At 41.5% G+C, this 21,641-nt stretch overlaps 1 protein-coding gene across 32 annotated transcripts in view; it reads right to left on the reverse strand.

Annotated features, from left to right (window-relative positions):
- The window catches only part of MAPK8IP3 (mitogen-activated protein kinase 8 interacting protein 3), a 71,062-nt gene that overhangs the window by 39,016 nt on the left and 10,405 nt on the right, over window positions 1–21,641 (reverse strand). For 13 of the 32 annotated variants that reach the window (XM_048066778.2, XM_048066732.2, XM_048066769.2 and 10 more), the window contains exons 2-7: window positions 18,600–18,720; window positions 17,641–17,711; window positions 16,775–16,866; window positions 11,092–11,115; window positions 7,219–7,363; window positions 2,240–2,486 (exon numbers count right to left, since the gene is read on the reverse strand). In XM_048066778.2, coding sequence (XP_047922735.2) covers window positions 2,240–2,486; window positions 7,219–7,363; window positions 11,092–11,115; window positions 16,775–16,866; window positions 17,641–17,711; window positions 18,600–18,720 — 700 coding nt within the window. Of the gene's footprint in view, window positions 1–2,239; window positions 2,487–4,951; window positions 6,414–7,218; window positions 7,364–11,091; window positions 11,116–16,774; window positions 16,867–17,640; window positions 17,712–18,599; window positions 18,721–21,641 lie in introns of those variants that run through there. The other 19 variants (XM_048066811.2, XM_048066846.2, XM_048066837.2 and 16 more) reach the window with 9 other exon arrangements.

The following is a 21,641-nucleotide window of genomic DNA, read 5'->3' on the forward strand; positions in this document are numbered from 1 at the left end:
GCCAATATTTGAAGAAAATAAGAAAATAAAAATAAAAATAAGTAATCCTGTTGTCAAGTTACTCATAGTAGAAACCAAAATGTTCAAAAACTCAGGCTTGCACCTATCCTAAAAAAAGCAATATAAATACAATATCTGTTTACACATGAAATTCCTGAAGGATTAAAGACCTCATATGTAAACTATATTAGTCCCGTAACTGTTAGATGTGAATTCTTTAACCTTTCCAAACTTCCTCAGCAGCCAAATATACCAAGCCCAGGACAACTTGAGTGTTGATTTTACTGTTTTAGGCTGGCATTGTGGACTTGCTGGCAACAAATGTCATGTTGAAGCCAAAGCCCGATGTGTATTTGTTGACAAACTAGGCATCCACACACAAATGGTTCCCCACCTCACAGAAACAGACGATACATTCTCTTTATTTTATAACCTGGGAAGCTTTTCTGCAAATCCCTTTTTTTGTAGGTTCTGCTCTTAGACTTCTGCATCACTGACAGACATTTTAATTACAGATTAATAAAATACCTAGTTAAAATTCAAGTATCTGTTTATCTTATCTGCATGGAGATATACTTCTGCATCACACGTGAAAAATAGCTGAAAGACTGAATATGCGTAGCACATAAGAAACATACACCTATCTGCCTTGAGCAGATTCCACATTATGATAATTTCAGCAAGAAAATTTAAACTTTTGTATACACATCCACTTTAGAGTTGCATGCATATAAAGGGACCTGACTTGGACCCAAAAAAGCTATTGATAGTAAATGACCATATAAGCACCAACTGCAAAATTACGGATAATTATTTATAGTGAACTTGAACTACTGCCCTCTCAACTCTGAGAAATACTGTAGGACAAACTTTTCTCTGAAGAAAATTCAAACTCATCACTGGAAGAAATTTCTCTTCTTGCGTTTCTTGTTCTAGCTTATTCTTGTTAGGTACAATTCCTGGTTTCAGCCACCAAAGACATCCATACTCAATTTCTCTGTTACTAATGCTCATACTGACTTGCATTGGTCAGGATGCACAGGAAATAACAAGGAGGTTCTCCAGGAGAATACTATGGGAGGTTTAGGCTGGATATTAGGAAAAAAATTCTTCACTGAAAGGGTTATGAAGTATTGGAAGAGGCTACCAAGGGATGTAGTTGATTCACCATTCTTGGAGATCTTCAAAAAACATGCAGAGGTAGTGACATTGCTTAATGGTGGACTTGTTAGTACTAAGTTAAAGGTTGGCCCAGATGATCTTGGGAGGTCTTTTCCAGCCTAAATGATTCTATGATGCTAATATCAAAACCTACGTTCTTTCATATGCTCCTGCACAGACTTTCCTGTTCATTTTACAGTCCCTTTGTATTTAAGCTCATGACCTGCAAAAAACAGACCACTACTCATTTCTGAAGGTTGCTGCAAGTCTAAATACAATACAATCTGGGAGGTGCTCAGACACTACATTGGTACAGCTATATTGAACGGCACTGAAAGTGGCTTTTAGCATGTTATTACATCATTTTCTTTCTTTAAACAGTCTGGTGCTAAAGGCTTAGGTAATGGCTTTCTTCACAAGGAATAATTAATTCAGTTTATTGAGGCACTCCAGGAAGTGGAAAGAAAACAACTGAAACTTCCAAAGATTTCTTACATGAAAAACAGACTAAAAGAAAACAGCTTATTTAGCTTAGAAAAATGGCTAGATAGGGATATAATTGCTATTCTGAAATACATAAAACTGTAGGGTAAACACATGGAAGGGAAAATAATTAGTTAACCCAACTGATAATTTTGGCATATGAACAACTGGCTGTAAAATACTTGTGAATATATCCAGAGAGAAAACTAAACGCAAGTTTTCAACTAGCATACTGATGAGTTCCAGAAATGGCGTTCCAAAAGCTCAGACTGAGATGGGACTTACCTGTTCCTGAAAGGGGTTCTATGACATGGATTAAAGCACCTGCAGGGAACTGAACTCAGTAACCCATTGTCATCCTGTGTATTTGTGAAACTATTTTTATTACTGACTTTTCAAAACTTGCGACTCAGAAAATAACTCACATCCGATTAGCAGTCTCTCTACATATCTTTCTAAGTAAGCTTGTCTCAAATTCTATACCTACAAAGCTGATTACCCTTCAGTCTCCCAGCCTCTTCTTGTAACAGAGGGACACAAGCACTGTGAAGGCAATTACTCTAATGACAAAATAAGCAAGCTCCAGCTTCCATACCTATGCTGACATTCCTCATCTCCTGTGTAACCTGGACTTCCATGTTCCGACTGTTCCGCTTTTCTCGTGTCCTCTTGTTGCCCTTGGTTGTGCCATTGTATTCGCTGATGGGTTGGACGCTCTCATTCAGGGGCGTGACAGCAGCAGAGGGCACAGATGATGTAGGAGTGTTGGACTTGGTTCCTGTGGTGCTCGGTGTGGCAGCTGCCGAGGACTGCCCAGATTCAGACATTTCATCTTGGGGGCACTATAGAAATTCCAGGGCAGGGAAAGAATAAAAAGGGAAAAGCACAGGTAGATATTTCAATTACTCTCATATTCGTTCGAATATGGCTGCCTTAAAGCATTATGGAAAATGAGTCTTGCTCACTATACCAACTAAACGTCCAGCATTCTCTGGTGACACATGGCACTGCAACCAAAATGAAGCAGTGAGTTCTCATGCTGAACTCAGGAAGCAAATCCTACCTGTGAAAGGACTGATATCCTTCTTCTTTTACCATTTAAGACTGGTCTTCACAAGTCTCATCAGTATGTGACCTCTTCATCATGCACCTCAAGGAAGATTGCTTTATCATAACTGAAAAAGCACCTGCAACTGCCACTGGCTATTGTGGAAGCTGAAGGCCTTTGGCACTTGCAGTAAGCCAGGCCAGCGTTTCCCAAGACTGGAAGACAACATGGACATTGCTTGGGAAAGATCTGAAGTGACCTCTTAGATGATCTGGAAGTTGTCATTACAGTAAGCCACTGACACAACCAGGATGAGAATCTCTAGTGTTGAGACAACGCCAACGTATTTTTGATGCTAGACTGCAGAAGCAAAGTGGATACCAAGCTGGGATAGTCTGACTTTATTAGTGGTGGAAGACCTATGTCCCCACACCACATTATGCGGAAGCTAGCCAAGCATGCCTTCAGCTTGACAACACAATAGAAACAGATGTGGTCTCCCCAGTTACAAATGACAAGACAGGATCCAGGAATTCAAAAATCAAAAGCTGACAAATTAACATAGGAGATGGATTTCCAGTGTGAAATGTGCACAAATGGGTCTCATCTTTACAAACATTACAGCCCCATTTCTCGTACAACACCTCTTGAAAAACATGGGAGACTTAAGGCTCTGTGAGGATTTTATACTGTGCCCCTTGTTTGTCAAGTAAAGCAGCACTGCTTCAAAGTCAGCCAATTAATGTCTTAACCAATGCAGTGATCATTCCCAGAACCCAATGAGATCTCCACATTCTTCACGGTAGCCTGCTCTAATTACTGCCTGCAGGGAGATGACAAAATTAATTTTGAAAGTTATATGTGATAATGAATTGCAATTGAGTGCAGTGACATTCAGTATCTGCACACCCAGACTCAGCTATAATCTGTATGGCTTGTCTCTCCCCTCCTGTGCAACTACGAGAATGATTCTGGCTCTGCTCAGAAGCTGCTTCAAGGCCTCCCAAACCTTGGAGCTGTGATGCTTCACTCATTTGTAAGTCTTGTTCTACTTTCTAATAGTAACTGAACAACATGACAAAAAAAAAAAAATCAAATTCAAAATGGGATGAGAGAGGTCTGAAATAAATTAACCCTTTGCAGCCTTTTTTTTTTTTTTTTAATCTGGAATCTTATTAACATCTTCCTTTACAGACTGGCCTCTGTATGCTTATCTTAAAATAGCCTGCTATACATTGTACTGTAGAGGATTTACATTGCATTTGCACACTTGTATCAGAAATTAAGGGTTTTTAAAAAATATGCTACCATTGAATACTATCCATGTTTTGTTTGGTTTCTGTACTGTCAGTCTGAATAGCCCCCGTATTCCCACATGGATGTTCAAATCGTCTCCCTGCACATTTGCTGGTTTTACTATCAAAACTGAGATTGAGACACTTTACTTAGGCTGCTACAGGTGGAAACCACACTTCCCACATGTACTTCATATTCTTGTTTTGTGAGCTACTTTTCTAATATGTAAAGAAAATAATAGCAAACTTGATTTTTAAGAAAAAATATGATCCAGTAAGGCTTACAATACTTCAACTGCAATTTGCCTGTTGTGCTTTTTACTTTACAAAGGGACAACGAGTACCACATGTAAACTGTAATCATAAAACCTCTTCCCCCCCCTAAACAAAACTTCTTTTGGATGAATGGATTGAGAGATCTCCTTGTACGCACTGTAAGTCTGTAAGCATAACCTAAGTCCTTGAGGATCTTAGCACTGTAGAAGAGACATCGAGATGGGTCAGCATGTCATTCCTTGATTTTCGGAACTAGATGTCATTCAGAAATCCTACACCATTATTGTCTATACTGTATACAGTGCTACTTGTATTGGATATATATCCTGTAACTTCTTGTTTATTGACATAATCTTTCCCTCACCCAGAATACCCAAGTGAGTAATTACCCTGGCCTTTCATTTATTTTTGGTTATACATCTGAATTTTATATTTAGATAAAGTATGTTCTTTATCAGCCTGCCAGCCTGCCCTGGAAAAATTCATCTCAAATGTAAACACTACAAAGACACTCCTCTTCACAGTCCAGAAGGTCTATTAAACTTCACTGGTATCTTCCTTCTATTGTCCTGATTGCTCCGTTAACTCTAAATATTCCACTAACTATACAGGTCTCCTCTACAGCCTAGGAGGCATTCTCCATAACCCATAGCTCACACAAAGAATACTCTCCACAACCACCACTTACCTACAGCCATACCTGTCAACCTCCTAAACATCAAATGTGTAGTAGTGACCTCCAAAATGCATTGCAAAGGCCCAACATTCATAGCAGTCATATGTCACCATGAGTAGCCACAATTGTATGGTTATAACACTGAAAGCATAGTACATAAAAACAAAAACGTTAAGGACTTTCAACTCCAAATTATTATATAAAATAAAAGTACAACTGAATCTAAAAGTAAAGTAATAAAAACAGCAGCTTAAACAAAATAGTAATAAAAAGTAGAAAAGGACACTTAAAACATAAGTACAGTATGGCCCCATGAAATAGAAAAACTAGTCAGAAGAGTCAGGATATACATATTGGGAAGGTGAGTTACGTGTGTGCAGTCAATGCCAACAAAATATCAGAGCAGCTGAAGAAGAGGCAAGGAGTATATGAGCACTACTGCTGAGATTTCAGTCATGTAGAATAGTTGAGAAATAGCACTTCAGTCACAGTAAGTAGCTTGCACAAGAAAAATACTCCATTCCAAATAGCAAATCTAGCAAGTCAGTTAACCACTCCCTTTAATTATTCACAGGTTTGTTCCATACTCTTAGGAAATCCACCATAACACATTAACCATCCAAGTCTTCCATAGCCCAAGCTCTCTATCTGCAAACTATCAGCTGTCCTCCTTAAGACCTTCTGATTTTTTTCTAACAAGCACCAAAACAAATCCCAGCACTACCCATCAGACACATGTAGTATCTGACTTGAGTAGCATAGTACTACCTCCGCACAACGTCTTCTTGTAACCAGAAATTGACTTTTTGTCTGACACCACCAAGAATAAATTACTAAATGATCAGATCAGTAACCCTTCATTACCTGAACTTGGAAATCAAAGCTTACAATTTATTTGCATTCCTGTTGTATTCTCCTGCAATGGAGATGCTGAGTTATCAATGAGATCCACTCAACCCTCACTAAAAAGCTTTCAGAAGCTCTGCAACGGCATGGCTTAAAGAATTGTGCCTTCAGAAGTCTGGAAGGTGGATCTAACCCCAACTTCCTACCAACTCTCCTCTAAAAACTTATGCCTGCCACACATGCCTGATCAATAGAGAGCTCAAGAGCATGTTCACACCATAGTGTACAGCACTGACTGGAGACCCCAAGGAATAGACTCCTTCCAGAACTAAAAGTATGGTCTCTGTACATTTTGGTTGCTGTGTGCATCCCTGCAGCAGTGCTGTGTTGGCACAGCACTAGTCTGTCTGCAGTAACACATTCATACCATATCTTCATTTCCTCTTCCTTGATTATGCTATTGCTCCATGGCAATGCTATTAATTACAGGTAAAGTCTTCAGAAATGACTGCAGGACCTGACAAGCATTCCGCAAATTGCTATATTTCCCAAGTATCTGTGCAAATTGCTATATTTCCCAAGTCTCTGTGCCTTTAACACTACAGCAAGGGTTAGGTTTCAAGTCCCCATCCTATCCAAAGATCTTGATTTTGGATTTCCAACTTCTGCAACTGCAGAGGCTTGACACAGTGCTAAGCTCTGTGCTGTTCTGTGCCTGGCTACTTTCCATAGCCTGTGGAAAAAAAAGAAAAAAAAAAAAGGAAGTTGCTGCTTTGTGTTCTATGGAACTGAATTTGTCAGAATTTCTTGAGCTATGCATCAAGGAGGCCACTTGGATGTAGACAATGTAAGTCTAGAGCAACGGACTAGATGTGTGAGAAACTGAAGAGCTTTAAGCACAGTGCAGGACCTGGGCATACGGAGAGATTTAGTATCCCTTTTTACCAAACATACGAAGACCAGAACAGTGATAAGTCAAAAAGAACAAACAATGAAGAGCAAGTGCAACCCAGTCCCTGGCCCCAGATGAGGTACAAAAGCACTGTTCTTATTGAGGGGGAGAGAAAGGTCAGGTTCCATCATTTCCTCTCCCAAATAAGACAAAAAAGGTGAAGGATTTATCTTCCCTAAATTACTGACTGCCTCCCCACACATTCCTTTCAACTTCGGGCCAGCCAAGTAAAGGAGATTAATACTGATGCAAGGAGTAAGAAGAAGCATGAGGAGCTGTATTAAATCCCTCCCATACTGTATGCCAGATCTGTGAAAGGATATTCTTCCACCTACAGTACAGCTACCACCGGAGTAAATGCACAGCAGGAAGAGGCTGCAAAGGGTTACGGACACAGATTTATCTCCACCTTAATGAAAACATGGGATGCTATTGACAGTGGAAGAGTGGGAAACCCTTGCTCCGTGATGGTCTATAAAACCTTGTAGCTGGAGTTGGACTGCAGCTGGCCGAGGTCACTCAGGTGCCAGTGGTCCAGTGTTGGGACGATCTTGGCCCCTATCTGCCCACGTACCATGCCATCCGCGAGGGGGAAGACATTCAGAGAGTTAGGACGTTCCTTCCTGCTAAACAGAGAAACAGAGACAAAGGGAAAGCCAATCTGTTAGCTGTTTACAAGGGTCTTACACAAAAGAAACAGCACACCAGCTTATGTGAAATATTCATCATTAGAAACTGAGTTGCACTCTCCACTTAGCAGCTGTGTGGATTCCCAACCCCACACCTCCAAAGGGTTGTCTGTTCAGACCCAGGGTGTCTATTGGTAGAGCCATGCATCTGCCTGGAGAGAGTCTAAGAAGGCAGAGGTGTTCAAGTGACCAAAACAGACAAAAACAACTTCACTACCAGTATAAAATATTGTGGGGAAATGAAAAATGCAGAGAACTGAGCTGATTTAAGCCAGTGTATCCTCTGAGAAATGGAGGTGCTGTGGGCTACAGCAGACAACTCCCACAAAAAAAAAAAAAAAAAAAGGAAGATCCCAAAGATTCTAGAGATGTCATCACTGAAACAGGAAAGAGGCTTAAGTGAGTCACCTACACGCCACTTTGTACATTCCACCCCAAATCTGATTTGCACCAACAGCAGAAATTAGTGGTTTTTGGATCACTTTCAATATTAAGCAAGAAAAGTAATACTTGTACTCTCCAATCCCCTCTCCATATCCAATTATAGCTCACTGAAAATTCAGAATTTAAAAGAAGTTATAAATGAATGCATCATTCATATGGCCAGATGTCTGTAACTGCATTCTCTTCAGCCCTCTCCTTTATTGCAAATGCAGGTGATTAGCTAGCTTGGATTTGATTCTGAATATACAAGCTGGTACACATTTTGAGACCAAGTTCTAGTGGGAGAAAACGTAGAGCAAGCAGTAGAGGTAGAAAAGGCTGAAGCAGCATGCTGAAACCAGCATCCACTTTCGTGCCAGAGGAGCAGGACTGCAGGGACAGACCACAGCTCCACTTAGTGCATCTCCCCAGCAGCCTCTGCTAGCTGGACTCCAGTGGCCTTTGAGATGAACCGAGCTGATCCTGTGTGACATTAACCCACAAAGAGTTTAAGTAATGGTATGTCACCTACTCCTGGATAGGACTATTCACACTTCACTGCAGGTTTCTGCTTTCTGGTGCAGAGAGTGATGAAATCTGCCATTCTATACACCAGCTTTAATAACAACAGACCTTCATGTACCTTTCTTTAATGATACTCAGCACTGGTTTAAATTGCTATGCAAAAAATGTTTGGCTGTGCATAAGGTGGTCAGCTCGAACTGCCCAACAGACCAATGTTAAGACTTGGAAATCAAAGAAAGAAGGTGTCTAATCAGCATTAACATTCCAGAAACAGGGCATCAGTGAGCATCTCCTCAAAAGACACAGACGTGCTCCCCTTCTCCATCAGGCTCCAAGCCAACCCTGTGCAGTGGTGTTCCTGGACACAGAAATAATTTTTGCTAAGACTCAGCTAAGCTACCCCCACAACCACTTCATCACAGAGTGGGACCGGATGACTTCCAGAGCTCCCTTCCAACCCGGCCTGGTCTGTGATTGTGATCTGTGACTGTGGACAAAAGAACTGCAGCAGCACCTAAGGCCGCCCCAGGGCTTACTCAAACACACTGACACAGGGGCTGGGGCACAAGCCCGGTCATTTATGAAGAAAGAAAGTGAAATGTCTAACTGAATAGACATTTGTGGAGAAAGCAAATAGCCCAGCCTCTCCATCCTCAGCAACACAGCGTGCTGCTCCCTTGCGCCAGTGCAGCTCCTGCTGAGGAGTAACTGCTTGCTGTGGCCCATCTTGGAAGGGCAGAGAAGGAAGAAAGGTGTTTTCAGTGTGGTCCAGAAAGGATATTTGGGATGCACTTTTCCTAAGAATCTCCATTTTCTCCTGAAAATCCTAAAGATTCATATATGGAAGTTTCATAGATAAACCCTCTTACAAAAGCAGCACACGTATGTGAATTTTAAAGGAACACAGATCACAGACACTATCTGATTGTATTTACTTTTGCTTAGAGAGAACACACTCTACTGCAGTTTGCCCAAATACTGATTTATCACCTCCATCCTGCCATTTACACCTGCTCCTAATAAGTCAGGATGCCAGATCTGTGACAAATCCCATTTACCTCTGACCGTCTTCCTGCATTTACCTCTCCTTATCCTACCTCTGACACTCTGAGACTCCGAACAGTTTCAAACAGCTGTTTTAAATTTCTAAATAACATGCTAGGGAAATTTTTCCCCTAAAATGAAATATTTACTCTGGCACTGTACCCACGAAAAGTACAGTCAACTATGCACAAGAGATTGTTAAATGACTCAAAATTAAAAATTAGAGCTTTATGCCACAAAGACAAAATTCTTAGTTTCACAGTTACAGACGTAACTTCTGAAGGGTCCCAAAGGTTCTACAATTGTCAGTTAGAAAAAAATATATTTCAGGCCATTTTTTGAGCTGCTTTAACTATTAGTTTATCTTCCTTCTTTCTTCAGGCTAGAAGGGTGGTCCTAAGGGATTCATTCTTCACAGCTGTATGTAGCTGGAAAAAAGTTCCTAACATTCTAAAACATTATTTAAAATAATTTATTTCTGCAAAACAAGTGGCACAGTTAGACTACCTAACAATATGCTATAAACGCTTTTGTGATTAGAGTGGTATGTCCTAATGTGGCAACACTGCCACTTGTAAGAAATACCAGCCATCCCAAACACATGCTGACACAGATATTGAATTATACTTCCTCTTCAGGTAAGCTCTATTAGATTTCTTTTGTAAGCCCACAGCTTGTTTCTAGATTCTTATGAAAACACATTTAACATGCTAGGAAATGTAGCACCCCACTGAATGTACGCTGATCATATGAACTTTATTATCCATGCTAAACAAAGAACAGAGGTGCAAAGTCCCAGCAGCAGCAGAAGCTGTAGGATCTTCAGGAAGGTATTTTAATGTAGACTGTTAGGAAAACTGCATTCAAAATTTCCTTTCTGAATTTCTTTGGAAACACTTTCCAGCCTCTTCTGCATCTCCCAGAGAAGAGCAAAAACTGCTAACTTAAGCTTTGCAGTACTGGGGCTGACTTTATCAGTCTTCAAAGAAGTTTAGAGTATCCTCAAGGTTGGTATAAATTCTGAGTGCTCACTACAGCCCTTTGTAGTTACCTTCACACACCTAAGCCTTTCTGGTACAGGGGGACTCAACACTTGGTTAGTTCCACTTCATGTTACAAGGTAAACAGCAAACACCTCTATAGAGGTTTGCAGTAGCCAAAACCTGGGTCAGAATGCTCTTTCAGTAACATCCTACAGCTTATAAAACTTAACAAAACTAAGTTTGTCAACATTTAAAAATGAGAACTGCCCTCTTCGTAGGCTAAGGGGGTGCAGAACTCACTGCCTAGCCCAAAGTCAGATGTGCTTTCTGAGAGTTACTAATGACACACATTTTCTGCCCTGCTTAGAAAATATGCGTATTTTGCACTCTTTCAATAAAATAAGGGAGAAAAGAAAGCTTTTTTAAAATTCTGGGAAGTGAAGTGTAAATATCCAAACACACAGGGCTGATCCTGTTTTGGGACAAGCTTCTTCCTGATGTGGCAGCTTGTTGCCCTCCCTTTGCATCAGTTAAGGGAAGTGGCACACGTGAGCAAGTCCAATGCAAATGTCAGTAAACAGAGAGGGCAAACAGGCCAGAACAGTACATTTCCAGCATCACACCATTGCCACTCAACAGCAACCTCCAAAACCATGATTAACAAAATTAAGGTGCAACAACAGGATTTACCTTTTCCTCCATGACTGGCGATGACTGCAGTGACAAACATAACAGCCAAAACAGAGCAGCAACCACACAAAAAGCAAGACACAAAGAAAGAAAGAAAGAAAAACAACTATTAGAGAACAAAGGTCATGCAAACATGCAGCCCTACAAGAGACAGTGTAAAGAGACAGTGTATGCATGCGCCCTAAATCGCACTATGTGAAGGTGTGCAACATACTCTTTACCCCTCTCAGATGGCAGTAAATACCCCAAAAGTTCTCACACAAACTTCTCTCACGTGACAGACAAACACACTTTGGGTATGTATGGTCTTATGCAAATACGTACCTTCAGAGCCTACCATACAAAACACACCCAAGCACGTTCATGGATGAAAATAGGAAATGATACCTGTATCTTCCCCAAAACATCAGTGCACCGACAAACACAAATGGTGGTGTTCGTCCACACACAGCTGCGTGGTGACACAAAAACACACATCTTTAAATGCTTGTGCCCAACAGGTAAACGCAGCACATGCTTGAACAGTGCAAAGCTTGAAATGAAGGAAAAAGTCCCACTTCCCACTGGTTGTTCCTACAAACTCAGATAATGGCCTGTCAGGGACTTTCACATAAATAGTGTTTCTTTTTTTTTTTTTTTCCTCTTCCAAGAGACTAGCAATATGCCACACTTCAAAGCATTCATCCAATACAAAGAAGCAATTCCTGAAAATTCTTGAAAATGAAAATTTTGCCCTTCAGCCCTCAGAATGGTGGCCCTGCACGTATAACCAACAGCGCTGTTCGCTATCCGTCTCTTTCACTGAATGATGACATAAAGTCACAATTAATTTTAGCTTATTTGAAAATTTGGGAAGGGAAATCTCATTAAAACCAATTTCTACTGTGTACTCCAATCCAAACTTGGCAGGTGCATACACATAGCGCCTGTTAAAGGAGGGAGGCCCTGAGCATGCTTTTGCCTACAGCACCTTTAGATTTTATCATCTAAGTAATTGCACAGATATAGTCTTATTTACAGAAGGATAAGTGGGAAGGGAAACAAGCCTAACATACTCATACCATTACAGTTGTGACCAGGATCGGACTGGGGCAGATGAAAAGGAAAAAAGTAGTCTGATGAGGATGTTTTTATGAACATCCGCTCTCACACTCAGAAGAACACCTATAAACTACTAGTTCTTTTTATACCATGTCTCCTCTTTCTAGAAGAGAAAGAGAAGAGACCCATCATACTCTTTTACCTAGAGAGGGTACCGTTTATCTTTTGATATTTTTCCTCTATAGATTTTTATATTTTGGACAGTTCATTTGGATATTGGGTAAGCACAATCTGCAATCAGGCAATGGCTAGGATGCCAGACACCAAACAGTCTTCTGTAATTGCTTTTATTCTTCTAAGCCATTCTCTGTTGGGACACTGATTTATTGTTTTGAAGAAAACATAGCACTGAGAACTTACTATTCAGACCACTTAACAACTACCACAACCTTTATTTACTCCTCTCTAGAAGGAATACTGTAAGATCCTATTTTCTGAAAGGACTATTTGATCCTCAGCAGAAGAAGGGTAATTAACTGTGGCTTTCCTTCCTTTACGTACATACTGTAAAAAGGCTTTGGTAGCCTTACAAATGAGATGATAAATACCTTATCAACCAAATAAATGTAAGATCTCTTTTTGAGATACCAACATATTCCCGCTGCAAGTTATTCTTGCAGCCAAGGCTACAAAAGTATCTTTAATTATTACCGAATGTAATGAAGTAACACTACTCACTGTTGTTTGTTTTTGTTTCCCCTGGGGGAGCTTGAGTCATGCAGCAGTTGTTTCTGATTTAAGTACAACTGTCACTTTAGAAAAACAGATCCAGAAAGAAGGCATGTGCAGCTGACCAAATCTGAAGTTTTGAAATGCTTGGGATTTCCATGACTATGGAAAGAGCTCATCCAGACCAGAATGCTCCTGGTCCAATTCCTTATAGATCTGATTGAGAACTGCACTGTAAATCAGAGAGCACATGTAGGAGAAAAACTAGATGAGGCAGTCTGCCTTTCAAGCTGAGGTGAAAGCTGTTTAAAACCGTGATCTTGCTCCCCCTGAGATGTTGCTGAGTCTTCTCTGTCTAGTGGATGGCAGGGGAGCTGTGCTTCTCTGCACAACAAAAGAAACAGGAGCATATGTGGACACTTTACTTCCAGCTACACTGTGCCATGTCTGCTCAGCAGCTCACAGCCCACCCAGTCCCCACCTGAGACATGGAAACAGTAGCAAGATACAAATGCAGACATCAGCACAGCTGTTCTTCCTGTAAAATGTCCATGAATTTCAGATGGGAGAACTCAGCTGGACTGACAATGTGAGAAACAATCAGCAGCCAGTAACACAGGCTCAAGCGAGGATCTCAGTGAAGAAGCATTTTTAATTGCAATGGCAGGCGTCCTGCAAGGAGGAGCGTGCTGCAGAAATACTACCAATACAGAACCAGAGGACAAGTCTCCCAGCCCAGCAGGATGTCCCACCTTCCATTCATACCCACCACTCTGGCAGAAAACGGAGTGCTAGCTGGGGAAGGAATATCAAGGCTGCAGTGAACCTGGCAGGAGTCTCAAGCTATTTACCAAACATTCTAAAAATTCATGTTTTTTACTACTCCATTTTTGCATCCTTCAAACCTCTTTCATGGGGGGAGGGAGGGGGTTGTCTCTTTTTCTCTCCCTTTTTCATTCTTACAATACACAATCAAAATTTTGGCAGTTTGAATTCAGCCTTCCCCAGAGCCGTCCAATCCAGCAGAAGGAAGGCACAACTTCTAGGGTACTTGTATTTCTTAAGCCAAGGCCTGAAATTTCCTTTCTTCTTCTTTACCTCAAACCCAACTGACATTTATTCTTACTATCTTTCTTCATTAGTGATTTTCCTCTTTCTTCACATCCAAATTCTCCTTACTGCTCCTCTTTCACATTTCATTATGTCTAAACAGATGATACCGTTCCCCCTTCAAAAATGTTCATGACTTTCTGTTCATCAGTTTTCCTAGTATTGTCATATCCATGTCTTCTCCCAGGTTGTCCTGTGTGTATAGTCTGACATGCCGTACCTTTTCTTAGCCTAATGCTTTCCAAAGATTTGGTTTTTGAGTGAAGTACAGCAGTATTAACCAAATGAAGTATGCAGGTATTAAGAAAGACCAGTCAGACATATTTTGTAAGACACAAGAGAGGACACACCTAGCAGGCAGTCTTTTTTGAGTACTCCTATGCAGCTGGTACTGCGTCTGTATATTTTTTAGACCAAAGGCTCTCACAGCTTGTGGCTAGTATATCTATGAAACCTTTTAATATTCCTCAGGGCCAGAAGAAATTAAAGAGTTTAAAAAGAACAGGTAAGAACAACAAAAATATTTGTTTGAAAGATTAAGTCTTCTCAGGCCTGTCCTGCTCCCTCTGGATGGCACCCTTCCTTCCGGTGTGTCCGACCCCACCACACAGCTTGGTGTCATCGGCAAACTTGCCAAGGGTGTACTCAATTTCAATCTCCACGTCACCGACAAAGACGTTCAACAGCGCCGGTCCCAGTACTGACCCCTGAGGAACACCACTCGTCACTGGTCTCCACCTGGACACTGAAGCCCTTGACCGCAACTCTCTGGGTGCGACCACCCAGCCAACTCCTTACCCACCGAGCGGTCCGTCCGTCACATCCATCTCTCTCCAATTTTCAGACAAGGATATCATGCAGGACGGTGTCAAGTGCTTTGCACAAGTCCAGGCAGATGACGCCAGCTGCTCTTCTCCTAGCCAACAATGCTCTAATCCCATCGCAGTAGGCTACCAGATCTGCCAAGGCACTGTTTGCCCTTAGTGAAGCCATGCTGACTGCCACCAGTCACCTCCTTATTTGCCATGGGCCTCCACACAGTTTCCAGGACGATCTGCTCCATGATCTTGCCAGGCACACAGGTGACACTGACTGGCCTGTAGTTCCCCAGCTCTTCCTTTCTTCCCTTTTAAATAGGGGCGTTAGGTTTCCCCTCTTCCACTCAGTGGGAACTTCACCAGACTGACACAACTTCTCAAATATGATTGATAATGGCTTAGCAACTTCATCTGCCTGTTCCCTCAGGACCCTCAGATACATCTCATCAGGTCCCATGGACCTGTCCACCTTAACGTTCCTTAAATGGTCTCCATCCTGATCTTCTCCCACAGTGGGCAGTCCTTCATTCTCCAAGGCCCTGCCTTTCCCTTTTGGGGCCCAGGTTATGTGGCTGGAGCTCTTGCTGGCGAAAAAGTCTAAGACTTAGGCCAAAAAGTCATTGGGTACCTCAACCTCCTCCGTATTCCAGGTAACCAGGTCTCCCGTTTCCTTCTGGAGAAGGCCCACAGTTTCCCTAGTCTTCCTTTTATCACCAGTGTACCTATAGAAGCCTTTCCTGTTGCCCTTGATGTCCCTGGCCAAATTTTATCCTAACGATGCTTTGGCTTTCCGAACCTGATCCTGGGCTGCTCGGACGATGTCACTGTATCTTGCCCAGGCTACCTGTCCTTGCTTCCACTTCCTGTAGGCCTTCTTTTTCTGCTTGTGTTTGGCCAGGACCTCCTTGTTCATCCATGCAGGCCTCCAGGTGTTTGTGCTTGAGTTCCTCTTTGTTGGCATGCATTGCTCCTGAGCTTGGAGGTGATCCTTGAATATCAAACAGCTTTCTTGGTTGATATTTTGGTATATTACCATATTTGACATTTTTGGTTTCTTTTCTCTTACCTCCAGGGCTTTGTCCCATGGTACTCTATCAAGCAGATCCCTGAAGAGGCCAAAGTGTGTTTTCCCAAAGGCCAGGGTAGCGAGCTCGCTAGTTTAAAGCTCATTAACAGAAATAATAGTTTGACAGACATAAAAATCGCCACAGAAAACATATTTTTTATATCTCAGTGGCTTAATAGGTTGTGCTCATTCTGAGTAGATTTATATGATGTTTTATTTGATTATTACTTCTCTAACCAGTACTTATGGAACACCACTTTTTTTTCTTTACTTTCTCACCCCAAGGGCAGTATTACTGATATATAAAATGCATCTGTAATGAAATCAATGCTATTGCAACTTCTGTGCTTTAAATTTGGCCTAAGACTACAAAATACTAGGGCTTTTGTGTACTGAACTGTACTACTGTACTACTACTGTCATTCTTTAAACAAAGGCTGGTTCTGTGAAAACGGGGGAAAAGCACTTTCTTTCTCATAAGTAGGTCTATCAGGTGACTGACCTGCAGAAATTTTCCCCTGAAGAAACTGAGGAAAACTTATACAATGGCTAATGGATTTAATTGCTACAGTTTTGCTGGCTATCACGCACACAGGCATTCACACAAACGAGTACTCTCTGCCACCTCCATTCAGTTTACGGATAAACCTTTTACATGCTACCTGAGAATACAAACATATTTTTCCACCCATGGCAGTGTGATAAGGTCTGAACTTTGTAATTGAACACAAAAAACTCCTCTTTGTCAAGCCTTAGAAAACTTACCTACAACTCACCCACAACCATTACAAAAAACTTCAGCTACAATCTATGCCCAGATGGAAAGATCCTTCTTCTGGTTTGTTTCTCTGTCAAATATGTGCACTCAGTTTACAAGTTCCTGGATGGCATACGTTATATGGAGAGGTTATGGCCCTACCTTCTCCCAGGTACACTGCCCTCAGTTTGATTATTTCCGCCAACCTGCTGCATCTTGGATCGTTCAATGTGTTCCACATAAGTCTGGATCATCTGTGAGGAGAAAAAAAAATCCATGAGCCAAACACAAGATAAGAAAAGACTCAATTTCTGCTTTTGTTTGATTTTCTCATCCGTTTCTAATTTCCCTTTTTCTTAAAGAACAAAACAAAACAGGTGAAATAAGATGACGCTCCTCAACTTTGCTCTTCTTCTAAGCTGATGACGTAATTGAATGGAATAAATTGACAGAAAATCCATCAGAAAATTACGTCAGAAATGACTTAGGATTAACCAAGAACCATGAAAAAACATATTCAAAAATAATGTAAAAGGTATCCTGGAGGCTGGTTAGTAGCGGGGGCAGATGAGGCAGGGGGGCTCTCTTCACAGAATCAAAAACTGTTGAGTTTGCAAGTGACCTATACAGGTTATCTTGCCCAACCCCCCTACTCAGGCAGGACCATCCAAAGCAGGTTGCCCAGGACCAGATGCCCAGATGGTTTTTGAATATCTCCAAGTATGGAGACTCCACAACCTCCCTGCACAAACTATGCCAGCACTTCATCACATGCACAGTAAAGAAGTGCTTCCTGAGGTTCAGACAGAGCCTCCTATGTTCCCTTTTGTGCCCTTTGCCTCTTATCCTGTCACTGGGCATCACTGAAAAGATCCTAGCTCCATTATCTTTTCATCCTCCCTTCAGGTATACCTGATGTTCTTCTCAAGATTCAGAAGCTCTAGTTCAGTATGGTAAAGATTAATTTTTTGACATGATTTTACGGGCAGGCTAAGAGTTTGCTCATAAATAATTAGATGATGGCCTACCTCTGTGTGACGCTGATGTAAAGCATTATACTCTTTCTTCATTTCTGATTCACGCTCTTCCAGTCGTGAAACTATCAAGAAAAGATTCCAACCATTAGCTAACATACAGATCAGTCTCCCCAGAGCAACTAGAAAAGTCTCAAAGCTTATACTACAAAACAGGCATACTTTGTTAGAAATGAACTCCTATCTACTGAATGAAACAAACGGAAACAGAATAATGCAAATTAGAGTATCTGGTTTTCATTACAAACTTACTTCATGTACTAGCATGTTCCCAAAACAGGCAGACTGGGCGGTGCAATAGAAGTGCAGAAACAGAGCACTAGCCAGGTACCCTATAAATGTGGTGGTTTATCAACAAATTAAATTACCCTCTGGGGTGGGTGCCTCCCAGCTGTTTGAGTACAAGAAGTATTAGACAAAACACGATGGGAACTTCGACCAACAAAATGCAGCTGCAACTGTTAAGAAAGCACGTGCATAAACAAACAAACAAACAAACAAACAAACGTGATCATTATATGAGGAAAAAAAAAAAAAGGAGGTGCTGTTCAAGCACAAGAAGAAACTGGAAACCAGGTACAAAAAGCTTTACCGATGGCCCAAATCTTGCAGATCATAGAATCATAGAATAACTCGAGTTGGAAGGGACCCGTACGGATCATCAAGTCCAACTCCTGGCACCGCACAGGTCTACCCAAACATGGAGAGACTTAAGCATATTCCATGCAAGAGAAGCACTGAACCCTCTGCTAAATTAGTGTAGCTATATCCCATCCTTTAGATGACTCAGAATTTTATACCTAAGAAAGGGATAGCCAGAGATTTCAGCTTTTGCATAAATTACATTAAAACAAACAAACAAACAAAAAAAATGCGAAATACTTGCACAATAGCTGTTACATGGTCATGTAAGGCAAACTGTATAATCATGTCTGGTGCACAACTTTGCTTACTCTGATCTGCATAGTTTTTGGTCTTCAGCTCCAACTGTCGAGTCTGAAATTCAAGGTGTTCCACTTGGATTTGTAGTTCTTTCTTCTCCTGCTCCAGTGCATCTTCAAACTCTATAAACTTCTGTATAGGGAAAAAAAAGAAGGAGGCAAGGATGAGAAATAAACATAAAATATATTTGCTCTTTATGGCTTTATCCCCTTCTCTCTTCCCCCATTAAAAAAAAGCATAAATTTTAAAAGAGGAGATAAGAATTTCTATGTACTTGAAGTAGTACAATAGCATTTAATCAAGCTGAAGAAAGTATCTTACAAGAGAAAGTAAAAGATGCATTCTGTGTATAATTAACATATAAACTATGGTCCAACATAAACCAGTAAACCAGTGCAATTCTGTCATCTTCAGTAACATTTTTCTTTCTCATGCCAGGCTGAATTTTGATGCCTGTTTATTTTATGTCAGAGAAGACAAATTCTATGTCTATGGTCATATATTAATAACTACATATGTCAGAAAACCTTCTTCAGAGTGATTCGTCTATTTTTGCAGTTTTAGAAAGCTTTGACTGTAATTCATGCTGTGTGTAAGTTTTGCAGGAAATCTGCAAGTCTTGTGGAAAACCTATCCACAGCTGTCAGACTTCATAGTCCCCTTTGCAATCCGCTCCCCGGAGCCTCAACCAGAGGTTAGAAAAAGTAAATAAATAATATATAGAGAAGAGAACTAACAGTTAAAATTGTAAAAACTAGAGTAATGTTGACCGAGGTGACTCTGTAACTCTTGAGTCACTGAGAAATTCTGAAAAGTCTTACTTTTGACAATTTCATAAGTTGTGTTACAGCCTGAATCAGTGCAGAAAGGAAGAAGTAGATGTTGGGAAGCAAAGCTTCCCAGCCTGATGAGAACTTGCAGGAAGAAAATCCCAGGGAGCCTTCCCCCAACCAGACATCACTAACCCCAGAACTTCTGACATCTCTTCCCCAACTCCTCCTCTTCCGTGCTGGCCTTGTTGGGGAACCAGGCGCAGGTAAGGAGCTCAGAGTAACCTCAGCGCCCAGTGATCGTGAAATACCCCAGCAATGAACTAGAGAATGGCTCTGATATGTGGGAGCTGACCAAACATGACCAGCAAGTGGAGGAAAAGATTCTTGCAGCAGAATTCGATGAATTTATATTTAGAAAGAAAAGGCTTGGCTTGCCCTCTTGGCAAAGAAGGCAGGGAAGGGATCATCTCTGATAACTCTCATTAGCAGCAACGAAGTGTCAACAGCACACACAGCAACATAGGTTACTTACTGCAAAGCAGTAAGAGCTGAAGGAAAGATTTTTACACACATACTAACCTTGTTATGAAATCACAACAAAATAGTATGTAATATCAGGCTCAGATTGCTGTAAAATGTTACTGTCGACCAGGGACTCTAGTTATTCTCTATATCAGATGCTACCAATGTAGAGCAGAGAAAAAAACGCTAGAAAAGTAAAACACACAAAATATTCAATTTAGCTCCACTATAGTGGACTGATACTATATGGGACTCCAGATTAGAGCTGTAGTCGCAGCTGCTTTCATGAAACATTTAAACTAAACAGGGCCCCTGGAAAGCAAATGTCACCTTCAAATCTCTAAGTATATTTAAGCAAGCCTAGTTTTCATGCTCTGTGTGGGCACATGAATTATTCTGTAAAGCCAACTAACACGCGCACTGCTGCAATAACTTACCATCCTTATTACTAGACTAGGAAACCCAATTAGTTAGCATTACCCACTACAAGCACGTGGAAAGATCCATACAGCTCAGATGTTTGTTTTGTTACCCACGCACACCCTCTCCACAGCAAACCACATGTAAAACACAGGACTACCACGCTTACGAGGAAGGTCACTGAAGTATCTCACCAGCTTTAGAAGAAATCCTTTCCTGACCTCAAGGATCCAAAACTTCTTTCATCTCTACCGTGCCTCATTACATTATTCCTAAACAGCAACATCCATGGAAGGTAAAACCATGGCACCAGTTCTCCTCTCAAAGATTACATGTGCACATAATCATACCACGCCATCGGGTGTCTTTTTTCTTACTTCATGTCTTCCATTTAGAAAAAACGCAGAGACCACTGAAGCAGCCCCACAGCCCCTTATTTAGAGCTGCATAGGAAGAGAGCAAACAAAAAATAAAGGGGAGATATCTCTAATCTACATTTAAGATGTTTTCTTGAAAAGAGCAGGCCTTGGGAGAGATAACTCAGGATTATGAAGGGCAAACCTGGGAGTACTGGTTGATAGTCGGCTGAATATGAGCCAGCAGTGTGCTCAGGTGGCCAAGAAGGCCAACAGCATCCTGGCTTGCATAAGAAGCAGAGTGGCCAGCAGGGCTAGGGAAGTGATTGTCCCCCTCTACTCGGGTCTGGTGAGGCCACACCTTGAGTACTGTGTTCAGTTTTGGGCCCCTCGCTACAAGAAGGACATGGAGGTGCTCGAGCGAGTCCAGAGAAGGGCGACCAAGCTGGTGAGGGGTCTGGAGAACAAGTCTTACGAGGAGCGGCTGAGGGAGCTGGGGTTGTTTAGCCTGGAGAAGAAGAGGCTCAGGGGAGACCTCATCGCTCTCTACAGTTACCTTAAAGGAGGCTGTAGCGAGGTTGGGGTTGGTCTGTTCTCCCACGTGCCTGGTGACAGGACGAGGGGGAATGGGCTAAAGTTGCACCAGGGGAGGTTTAGGTTGGATGTTAGGAAGAACTTCTTTACTGAAAGGGTTGTTAGGCATTGGAATGGGCTGCCCATGGAAGTGGTTGAGTCGCCATCCCTGGAGGTCTTTAAAAGACGTTTAGATGTAGCCCTTAGTGATATGGTTTAGTGGAGGTCTTGTTAGTGTTAGGTCAGAGGTTGGACTAGGTGATCTTGGAGGTCTCTTCCAACCTAGACAATTCTGTGATTCTGTGAAACAGCTCTGAAGCATGCTCTGCTGCCAGCCCTACAGCTCCTATTTTTGGTCTGCTTGCAAAACGCCCCTTAGATTGGGTTCTAACATACTCATCACAACACA

The sequence above is a fragment of the Anser cygnoides genome, chromosome 15, assembly GCF_040182565.1.
Source record: "Anser cygnoides isolate HZ-2024a breed goose chromosome 15, Taihu_goose_T2T_genome, whole genome shotgun sequence".
NCBI classification, from domain to species: Eukaryota; Metazoa; Chordata; class Aves; order Anseriformes; family Anatidae; genus Anser; species Anser cygnoides.